We start from the raw sequence: 11,918 nt of genomic DNA on the forward strand, positions 1-11,918 counted from the left end.
CAATTAGAAATGATCAAGGCACTTGTTTTCTTTCGAGCACAACTACATCCAAAAACAACTTACATGTGAGCAGAGAGAGTATTTGTTAACCCCTTTGAGCTTAAACAGTTGAATCTCGGCTTGAAATAAAGCGAGATCTCAAAAATCTTTTTTTTACAACCCGGAAAATCTTGATTATTGTTCTTTTGTCGTAAAAAGTTAAGAGCATTCACTTAGGGTGAGGAAGAAATAAATTGGGGAGAACGAAAAAGAATCGGTAAGTACCACAACTCTTGAAAAAGAAAAGAAAAACCGAGCAAGCATAAAAAAATATATGTATATAGAAAATATATAAAAGAAACATCTGTTTTGTAAATATGATGTGAAAGAAAAGAACAAAAATAGAAAGAATGAAAATGAATGCTTGCTTGGAAGAAAAAATAGTGAAAAATAAAAATTGAGTTGTGGAATATGTGTTGTGAAGGTTTCAAATAAGAAACAAATGAAACAAAGTCGAGATGTGTGAACAATACTGTGAATGTCTCTTTTGCATCGGCACTTTCGTTTCAATGGCCTTAGAAATGACCCTTGTTTGTTAACCTAACCAAGCTTCAACCGAAAAGCCCTTAGTGATCTTTATGCTTCCACAGTACCATTTATAATTGTTAGACATTGTATGAATCTATTTGATTTCTTCATTGTTTGTTAGAGAGTGAGATTATTCTCGCGGTTGCAAACGCGTAAAATCTTCATTCCTTATTCGAAGAGGAGAGATAGGATGATTCATTCAGAATAGTATTGTTGTAGATAGATAAATATTTTGCATTGCTATTTAAGTTTTAGTTCTTGTGTATTATTTTATTCGAACCGTTGGAAACTTGTATATGCGGATTTCGCTTGTGTTTGAGCCGTTTATCCAACTTCGGAGAAACCTTTTTCTTAAAGCAAATCCTCTTGTCCTTCAAGAGGCATACTTTGCTTGAGGACAAGCAAGAATCTAGTTGGGGAGAGTTGTTAGATGCCCAAAAGTGCTTATTTGAGCTATCATATGTGGGCATCTTTCACTCTATTTCCTTGCTAAATTGTCTAAATCACCTTTGTTTTAGATGAAATGCAGTACATTGATAAACGAGCTTGGTGCCTTTGATTTGTGTGTTATTGTGCAGGAAGAAGGCATGAAATAATTGAAAATGAAGACACAAGAAAATTGGCAAAGGAACCAATGAATACAAGCATTTCATCAGCCTGCTCGCTAGGCGAGGGCTGTGGCGAAGCTACTCGCTAGGCGAGCGCCCAGCGAAAAGCTCCAGTAAAATGTTAATAAATTCGCTAGGCGAGCTGCTAGCGAAGGTGGTAGCGAGTTCGTTCAGTTTTGGTGAAAAGCGCAGCCAGCACTCACTCGCTAAGCGAGGCTCTAGCGAGTCCCCAGCGAGCATTCCAGTAGCAAAACCTCTCAACCTCGTTGGGGCGAAGGTTGAAGCGTGTCCTTCGCTAGGCGAAGGTTTGTTCGCTAGGCGAACATGACAGTTTGAGATAGTCAGTTTTCTCTGGGCACAGGTGCCTTTGGTGCCACAATTAGACCCTCGCTAGGCGAGCCATTCTGCTCGCCTAGCGAGCATGACAGCCCAGTACTACTCTATAAGTAGCAGGTGCCACTTTTGAGTGCCATACCTAGTTTTTACCTCATTTTTCCGCTTTTGTACTTTTGTTAGATATTTTTACAGCATTGTTTTTGGGATCTTTTATGCCCTAGTTTTCTCATTTCTCTTCATCTTGTAACCATCTTCCACAAAAAGAAGGTGGATTCCCATCCAATATCGATTATCCGACTTGGATGTTGATCAACCTTCTTCCGAAACTTGCCGACCAAGCTACCATGAAAATGAGTAGCTAAGTCATCCATTTGTCAAGGTTAGATGTAGGTGATTACTAGCTTTGTGTGTAAATGTAAGGATCTTCATGTGTAAACTCTTTAATGGTAAATATATGATGAAAACTTTGTTTCTATTTAAAACTCTTTGTGTTGGTTTATGATCGAGAGATGTTTACCAACTCTTGACCTAGGTTTTCATCCAATCTTGTTTGTTAGCTAGAGATAGTAATGAATGATTTTGTTCACCATAAGGTTGAACCAAAAAGTTGTCATTTTGATAGATTGTGTTCGAGAGAAACAATGGATCAAAATGGGAAAACTCACAATGTGTGTTCGAGAGAAACATATTGGGAGGACTTTGTGAAATGATTTATCATCTAAAGGAGTTTATAAGATTGTTGACCGAACAAATACATGCAAAGTGATCATCGAACCCTAACTTTGGCAATATTTCTCATTTATTCAAACCAAAACTTTTACCGCAATTTATTACTTTTTATGCAAGATAACTTGATTAAAACCAAAACCCCCTGTGTTACTTAAGCTAAGATTAATACAACCATCGAACGGCGGTGATATCTTACAATCCCTGTGGATACGATAACAAAAACCCGACACTTAAATTTACAACTAACATGGCTCACGTCTGACATATCCTCGTTTGTCTGAGCGCGTCATGTGGCAGTTCGGCTAAATGCAGTTTATTCCCAGATGCCATTTTGTGTTTGCTCCTCCCACTATGACACGTAGAGATATGGATGTTATGTTTGATGATTATCTTAATCATCCGGTACCGAAGGAGATACAGGGTACCATAGATCCTAACGAGTAGAGTTATGTAGACGATTACATTCGATAGTTCTTTAGGATGTCACATCCTTATATGATACATGATGCTTCCGAATATCCACCTAGGTCATCTCATCATGAAATACTAGAGAAGGAGCATGCTAGGGCAGATCATGTTGTTGACGTGTTGTCTAAATATCAGTGTATCATGGAGATTGGACAGACGGGTATTGGCAGAAGACTCTTTCTGCATGGCTATGAGGTAAGGGACGTTCTATATGCCATGATGGTGGAGTCACTGTAGTACTGGAGGTAGCATAGGAACAGGAGGTCATGAGTATGTCATTCGTAGTAGTTTATAGTATTTGTACTCTTTATTATTAGTTGTATTTTATTTTGACTTATTTCGACTTTATTGTGTATTCTAGATTTATTACTTTATATATGTCATTTTCATCATATTGGTTGTATGGTTTAATTTATACAAAAAAAAATAGAAAATGATAGTATAGTTATAACATATTGTCTAATTCTTCAAAGCATCTATAAATCAAAGTTAAAAATTATTGTTTAGTGATGTTCTGGAGTTGCATCTCCGAATTATGTCTGATGTGAATACGAAGATGCATCTCCAGATCAATTTATTTCATAAAAGGGTGTTTCAGTGAAGAATACATGGGGTGTGCATTGAGTTATTCTGGAATAAATTTTGGAAAAATAATCTTGGGTGTCACTTAGTTTTTTCATTTTAAATGAAGCACATGGTGCGTCCAAAGATGCATCTCCGTAATATGGGAGACAATTTCATATTTTCTTAGGGTGATTTTCCATCTATTAGAGAACTAGTAATTCCCTAAAGAGAAATATCTATTTTTAGGGAATTTCTTATCATACTTTATGGGGTGAAAAAACACCCTATGAAAAACTCAAAATGCCCCTCAGATTTCGGAGATGCATCTTCAGACGCATCATGTCTTAAGTCAAAACGTTAACTGGTTCGGAGATGCATCTCTGAAATATTTTAAAACATACTCCATGCATCCCTCTCTGAAATGCTCATTTTAAACATTTATTGATCCTGAGATACATCTCCATTTAGAGTTTACGAAGATGCATCTCCGTAACCTATCAGAACAGTGCAAGTTAAGTTAGTTTTATGCTTACTCAGATGAAAATGATGATTTATAAATGTCAAGGCTCATGTTATGTGATGAGCATTAAACCATACAATCGATATGCAAAAAATGACATATATAAATTCAAATGGTCAAAATAAGTCATTAGCCAATACACAATGAAGTTGAAATAAGTCTCATTATGTATAAACTACCAATCATGCAAAAACTATCTATTTCTTAACCTAATAATCAATTTCCACTCATTTATACAAAAACTCCAAAAAAAATTACAAAAATCCAAAACTTATAAATTGTGGGGTTACTTCAGTGTTGAATGATCTCTTTGATGTACTTGATATTGATAGAAGAAGTTTTGACCTTGGTTGATTGATTTTGAAAGAATGTGAGTTGAGAGAGTTTGGGAAATGTTTAGAATTGTTTTTTAGAAGTGAGGAAGGAGAAGGGGTTCTGGCGCGTTTTAGAACAAATATTGTCTGGAGATATATCTTTGAAATATACACGAAGATGCATCTCCGTAATTTTTTTACATTAAGTCAGAATTTTATTTACTCAATATACGTCTGGAGATACATCTCTAAATCTGTGTCATTTTTATATTTTCATATGTTCGCTCTAATAATACACATGTCATTAAAAAAATCCATTTTTTTAATCCATATAGTTTTAAGCTATTCAATAGACAAAACGCAAAGCCCAACTCAAGTATCTCCTTACCGCTTTTTAACTTACTCAAATCATATAATTATCAAAGTTCATTTGTTTTAGGTTCAGTTTATTTTGCTTTTTTTTTAAATGATTTCTATAATATAATATAATTTTGTATAAAAAAATATTTACAAAAGAAAATTCATAAAAATTTTAATTAAAATTTGATTTAAATAATTATTCTTAAAATGTTATTTTAGATATTTTATCATTTTATTGAAACTTTCTTTGAATATCAAAATTTTAAAAAATCACTTAATTTTGAAATTATTTCAGATAGTTCTTTATCAAAATCATTTTTTAGATAGAATCTTTTGAAAAAATTGTTATTTTGACTATATTTTAATCTTCAATAATGTATTTATATTATAAAATATTAAAATTAGTCTTTTAATATTTTAAAAAAATGAATATAAAAAAATTTATAATATTTTTAAAAACAGTTTTATAAAATATATTTTTTAAAATATTTTTTAAAGCTGAAGCAAACAAGTTCTTAGTTACATATTTTAATTTTGATATCACTTCTCCTTTTAATAGCTCACCATGGATGAGTTTTGACCTACGCTAGTTGGCCTTCATGTTATTCAGCAAGTTCCACTAAGATAAGTCAATTCTATCTATAATGTTCATGTGCAAAACCAGCGGCGGCAATTAGAAGAGCCACGTAAATTTTATTAAATTTAATGTTCGACTTGAAAACCTGTTGCAATTTAATCAAAATTAATTGTGTGCCACAATTTTGAAGATAAAAATAAAAATAACTGCCAAAATTTTGAAGATAAAAAGAAAAATAACTGCCCATAGACAATTTAAATCTGCTTTTGAAGTACAGAAATCAAGATACCTTGTATAACAATTGACAACTACTGTATCTCATCATTGGATATCCTTTCTTTAGAGTGAAAAAAAACTATTCATTTTAAATAGTAAAATGAACATAACCATTAGAATTGATATTGCAGCACATACTTGCATAACATATAATCCTCTGATTCATCTCATCATATATATATCACAAAAGTTTACACTACACTACAATAATCATGCAACCACTTGTATCATAACAAAATAACATTGAAATCGGTTCGGTGCTACCATTTGTATACAGTAATAGGAAATAAGAAATTTATGAATTGGTTACAGAAAGCAACATTGTAAGCAAATGTCATTTTGATTGGTAGGCCAGTTGGTATATAACACAGGATATGGTTTAATTTCGCTTGAATACAATGATAACTGCAGTGCAGTTATCTTTGCATCGACGCTCTCGAACAGCTTCCCTTATAAGACGGCGGCTCACAACTGTTACAGATAGTCCCTCCTACAAAAAAAACAATTATTCAAGCTTTAGTCATGCTCATGCAAGAAAGCAACATCCTCAGGAAAAATTAAAAGTACTATTCAAACTTCCGTGATCAACTTGACCAGATTACCATTGCTTTACACATGATAATTTAATTAGACCTTTTTTTACAAGCTTATAGAAATCATAGCAGAAAGAATTATTTAATTTGATAACATGCAACCCTAACAGGTATGATGCATTTCACAAATGTAGCAATTGTCAAGTCACAAATAAAAAACTCCGGTAACTCTAACTAGTCATTCCAAAGAACAAAAAAAGACAGAAACAAGCTTCTTACATTCAACAACTTCTGAACAAAATCAACAGCATCACTGGGACCAAATACCTGACACAAACCCAATATGTTAATTTCATCCTAGAACAGAAATCCAAACCATCAAAATGAGTTATGGTCCAATCTATGGATAAGAAAAGGACATACCCCCCACAATCCATCGCAACCAAGAATGATGAAATGATCTCTATCAGTAAGGTCAAATGAATGGATATCTGGGGTCGCAACAAGACCCACCTGCATGATGTATATTATTCCTCAGAATTACAAAAAAACCTGTAGGTCTGCAAATGCTCTTTTAGACATAGCCAGTGTTGTCCGCCGTGGATCGCAGAAAATAGAGTTAGTTTGTTAAAAGTCTACTACGCAGCAGTACTATATCCATGATTTGACAACATGGTGTATTAAATCGCACAATGTGGAAAATTAGCAGTCTATTCAAACTCGCTGCATTATAGAGCTATAGCACCGCTATAACCACTATTTAATAAACATTTTCTTTTGCTGACTGAAAAAAAATACAAATGAACATTTCCAGAAGTTGATAGACAAACCTTTTTGAACTGCCGATCTCCAAAAGCCCTAGATACTTCAAGACGCCCTTGTAATCGTCCATTTGAGCTCACAGCACCACCAGCCTAGAATATATCAGGCTAGAAAACTAATTGAGGTGACAACTCCAACAGCACATATACACATATATAGATAGTAATAATTTCACTCTTAAGTCACCAATTTTAAAATGAAACGCATCACACAAAAAATGAATACTTCAATTACTTCCTGGTCCCGCTGGGACTTGAATTGGTCAAGCTGCTGGCAACACAAAGTGATGGATATGGCAAAAAGCCATAATATGTGTGCATAGCTTAATCTCAAACTGTTTCATTTAGCTCAATAATGAGAATTGAAAACATGTTTACAGAGAGTGCAGTTAAGTTCTCTATGTGTAATAGTAGAAAATGGAAACGTTAATGGATAGCAGGAAATCAGGGTCTTATTTGTTAACTGACTGCATAAAGAAACGTCAAGTAAAAGGTATTGGACATTGGTAAAAGAAATTGGTGATATAATGAACCAACATTGATGCATTTTAAACCTTCTGAATGCGTGAACGCTCCTGTGGGAATATAGGTTTGTGTTCTCTCGTCAAAACAATGGCCTTGAGAGCATTAACTTTGTCTGAGTTATCTTGGGATCCAACAGATACAACTGACCGAGCTAAAACTGCTTTGGCATCTCCTACATTTGCGACAAAAACCTAACAGGAATTTGGCAAACCCACAAAGTCAAAATGTTATCACTGTTAACTGTTTTGGGAGAACACTGAAACAAACCAAAAGCAAAGGAAAAAATCATCAAGAAAGTGAAAGGCTCATAATTTAGCCCAATTGTGGCAAGATTTACCGACAAAATATCTGTCTCAAATTAACTGTCACTTTACAATACCACTGTAATATTAATCATTTTTTCCACTAATATACCTTTATTTATTGTATCTCAACAAACCTAACTACTCCACTAACTAAAATTAACAAAAGTGTTTTGGTAACAAAAATTCATTTTATCATTAAAATCAACACAGTGAATCACTTTCTTAAGAACCACACACAGCTGAAATGACACTTATAATGAGATGTATCTGCATATATTGCCTAACTAAGAAGTTATTCCTGAAGCATCTAAAGCAAGCAGCACAGACTACTTGAATAGTTCAAGATAATTAAAATAAGTAACCAGAAACTTACTTTTTGTCCCAATACCCAAACACATACAGCTGTAGCACCATCCTGCCATCCTCCTGGAAAAAGTACTTAGACTTCAGCAAAAAAGAAATAACTTCAAAACTCAAAAATATTAGCCAACAACTTGTATTCAATCTGAACGCTAAATCAGCACTAAGAAATGTGAAAAAATCCTGTAACATGTGTTTCTACATTGTTACCAAAAGCAGGGGGAGAAAGGAAAGAAACCAGATGAAAAACAAAATCAAACTCAATTTAGCCGTGTGTTAGAATATCAACAAATCCAAAGCATTTGAATTGTACCTTCAGCACTTGCTTGAAGAAGAGACTCATCAGTTTTACGAAAACCTAAATCAGAAAACATGAAATGAAAATTCTATCTTAAAAAAAATAAAGAATAGAACTGTTAAAACAAAAGATTCCATTAGGCAGCTAACAAAAAGGGGGGAGACAATAAAGAAATGGTCCACATGATGCTTACCATCAAGTATAGATCTTTTAGCAGTCTTTACATCCAACTGAAACACAGCACAGTCAAGAGAAAATATGAGAAGGAAAATAAGAAAGAGTGCGGGACAAATGAGATCAATAAAATAAGTTCACATCAAATCTTCAGAGAAGGCCGTAAAAGTTCATTTCAACCATTCCATTTTTCATATGATAGGTCGTCTTTTTTATCTATAATAAAATGGGATTTTGGTTTCTTTTATTTAACATACAACATTCAGAACAGTGGTAGCAATCGCAGGCCGCAAAAATCAGTTGTTTGTTCAAATTCTGCGTATGGTACTATAGCTTTTCTTTAGCTGCTATTTGACAACACTTCATATTAAATAGCATATCACGAATGAACAGCAATTTGTTCAAACTCCGGTATGCTATAGCTCTAGAGCACCGCTATTTGACAGCACTGACTTAGAATTTACGATATCCAACCCAATCATTTTTTCAAAGAAAAAGATCAATTGAGTCGATCATGGTGCTGATGCATAGACTCTAAAACTGATAGCTCGTGTGAACAAAACCTGGTGGCATTATAACATTACCAAGCATATATACATACCGATTATAATTAGTCACTCAATTGGTTTATGGCTTATTTCTAGATGCATTGGCTAAGTTAAAAGATAAATATGCTTAAGTTCCCATAAATAAGTGTAATACTCTCTCAAGAATGGTTGCACGTTCTCTTTAACTGATTGTAAAAAAGGACCTAACAAGAAAATTGATAACAAACCAACAATTAAACATAATGACATAATATGAAAGCAAAAGACTTTTCAGTATGCCATAGCCTTAAGAGTTTAACTGATAAAAATTAAAATATACATGAAATTAGACCAAGCAAACACACCAACTCACGTGGTAATCCTGCTGCAAGAACATTTCCATGCAAATGCTTTTGAGCATACTCTGCAGCTAACCGGCCCCCATGTCCATCATAAATTGCAAAGTGAGCACATCTGAAAATCATGAACACATATTAGTATTACCAATCAATGTACAAAAAAAATAAGCCCAGAAGCACACATATCCTTTCACTTTAGTCAATTTTGTAGAGTTGCTAGGAGTTGTCAGGATAAGTGCTTGAATACAACATGATATTTGCGTTGTTGAAAAGCTATTAACAGTCAGTTCTCAGTACTTGTTTTGGCAGTGAAAATTAGTATTTGAGTGGATAGGATTCAAAGGGAGGATGTGTGACCTCGTCATAAATAATTTTTATAAGCTAACTTGGAGAGGTTATTAAAATAAGCTGAAAACAGCTTGTGTGCATGTCGTAACTCGTAAGGCATTTTTACAAAAATACTTAAAGTAAGTTCTTATGTCATGAAAATCTAAATAAACTCCTAATATAAGTTAGCTATAAAGAACCGACACGGACACGGTACGCACATGAAACAAACACCTAAAATAATTTGACACAAGCACCCCACGAGACATCTATCTATATTGATAATCTCACATAGCGGTGTGTAGCACCGACCCCCTAAAATGCTATACCGGTATAGCTAATAGCGGGATAACAGCTATTGCAAAGACTAAAAATCAATGTGCAAAGTAAACATAAATACTCAAATAAAAAAAATTACACACAATTAAAGATACCTTTCTTCTTAATAATTAAATAACCTAAAGTACACAACAATAAAACTTAAACAGAGAAAAAAAGCATAACAGGACTGAACCAAAAGTAGGAAGAACAAAACAACTAATTGTGCGCGAGAACATAACAGAAAAAATAAGATAGTTTTACTCTTAAAAGGGTCTGATTTATAGTAGCAGTTAGGGGCCGCTACCTGCTATTGATGACAGCAGTTCACAGGCCAGCCAAAAGCATTGTGTCAAACCCTACCCCCGCTATGCTATTCAGCTACTATTCTGCTATAGCACGCTATTGATAATATAGCATGTCAGACACCAAAAAAAATTGAGGAAATGGAATGATTTTATGTGAACACATGTGTAAGTGTCAGTTATACAAGAAAGAATGTGTTGGATACACGCATATCTGAAGTACCGGTGCCATATACTAGCTACGATTGTCAAACACCCAGGTAACATTGATAAGTTGTTCAGCTAAATAGCATGCATTCTGGACATGTTTGGATAAACACCACCTTATTTGCAACTTATAGCACAAGTGCTTATCAAAATAAGCACTTATGAATAAGCTCACATAAGCTGTATTTATAACAAAAGATAAAATGCATTTAAATTGTTTTTATATATGATATAAGTTGTTTTCAAGAACTATGTAGAAGAATTTATAAAACTAAATTCAAAAAATATATATAAAAAATTGCATAAGTTGGTTTGATAAAGTCTCTCAAACAAACAGTTTCACAATATTCATGGCATTATATAAGCTCAAACAACTCAATCCAAACAGGCTCAGTATCCTTTAACAAACTATATAACATTGCAAAAATTCGATCAAGCATTTGGTGCACATACAAGTTCCCCTCATTGCAATATACCATTTGAACATATCAGCAAACATTGGAGAAATAACAATGTGAAGAATTATTCAAAAACATGAAAACCTCAAACTCCCAGGGTAATCTCGAGCTGCATCGAGAAGAACAACCCATTCATCCTCCATTGTTTGTCTCAATCCTTTATCCTCAGCCGCGTCTGCATCAATGCGGAAAGATACTTCCTTTGAGGCATTATCTTCCGAAGATTCAATCCTTGACTTCTTCGTTGCAGAAACTTCCTCCTTGTTTTCGGAATCAGCTTCGCGCTTGAGAGTCTCTGCAAATTCGCTCATTTTCTTCTCTCTCGTTTGAAAACCCTAGAAATCAAAACACGCTCTTTTCTTCTCAAGGAACTAGAAGATTGACCCGTTCATTCTATATTACAAGATACAAAATAACTTCTTAGTTGTTATTAGTGATAGAAAATTGATTTGTTTTTGTTACATTGACAAAAATGTAAAATAGAATAACAAAAATTTACTATTGAAATAAAGAATTTTTTTTTAAATAACAACATTTTCAACTAAAATATCAAAATAATTAAAATTTAAAAAAATATATCAAAATAATTATCTTTTTAACTAATGTGTCAGTTGAACTGACGCATCCAATTAAGATCCAAAGGATGCGTCATTAGAGCTGACGCATGTTCCCATTGACATTGCACTTAGGCGTCATGTTTTTTGGCGCATGCATGTGTGGTTTAGTGTGTGCGTTCATGCATCTGGCGCATGCATGTGTGTGCTTGTCATGTGTGTGTGGCGCCTAGGGCATTGGCGCATGCATTTCATGGTTCATCTATAAATAACATGCGCATCTCCCATATTTTTGCAGACAACTTCTTACCCTCCAACCCATTTTCTTTCATTCTACTTCAATCTCCTTCAATTTTTTGTTCTTTAACCATGTCTGAATGCATTCACAAGAGAAATATCGATTTAATCTTTTCAGTAGTGCAGCCTCCGATAAAGATTCGACTTTGGAATATATAATCGTTTGAATGTCTTAATCGGACGTTGAACAGTTTGTTAGATAGAGAAATTGCAGATGGTGAAAGGATTAGA

General features: G+C 33.9%; 1 protein-coding gene across 1 annotated transcript; it reads right to left on the reverse strand.

The window, feature by feature from the left end:
* Nucleotides 1-5,462: 5,462 nt before the first annotated feature.
* Nucleotides 5,463-11,260, reverse strand: LOC127111795 (probable protein phosphatase 2C 8). The gene is made up of 10 exons (XM_051046201.1): nucleotides 10,921-11,260; nucleotides 9,228-9,336; nucleotides 8,355-8,391; nucleotides 8,177-8,221; nucleotides 7,877-7,929; nucleotides 7,228-7,389; nucleotides 6,683-6,766; nucleotides 6,276-6,365; nucleotides 6,132-6,179; nucleotides 5,463-5,809 (listed from the first exon to the last, which is right to left on the reverse strand). The coding sequence occupies exons 1-10, from the start codon at nucleotides 11,145-11,147 to the stop codon at nucleotides 5,699-5,701; spliced, it is 966 nt and encodes a 321-aa protein (XP_050902158.1). The 5' UTR covers nucleotides 11,148-11,260; the 3' UTR covers nucleotides 5,463-5,698.
* Nucleotides 11,261-11,918: the final 658 nt, after the last annotated feature.

This window comes from Lathyrus oleraceus, chromosome 1, assembly GCF_024323335.1.
Source record: "Lathyrus oleraceus cultivar Zhongwan6 chromosome 1, CAAS_Psat_ZW6_1.0, whole genome shotgun sequence".
NCBI classification, from domain to species: domain Eukaryota; kingdom Viridiplantae; phylum Streptophyta; class Magnoliopsida; order Fabales; family Fabaceae; genus Lathyrus; species Lathyrus oleraceus.

Coding starts and splice junctions, on each gene's coding strand:
- LOC127111795 (XM_051046201.1), bottom strand. CDS start 11,147: ATGAGCGAATTTGCAGAGACTCTCAAGCGCGAAGCTGATTCCGAAAAC. Junction 6,767..7,227: donor AGCGTTCACGCATTCAGAAG/GTTTAAAATGCA, acceptor GATATATTCTAG/GCTGGTGGTGCTGTGAGCTC. Junction 5,810..6,131: donor TTGTTCAGAAGTTGTTGAAT/GTAAGAAGCTTG, acceptor TTTTTTTTGTAG/GAGGGACTATCTGTAACAGT.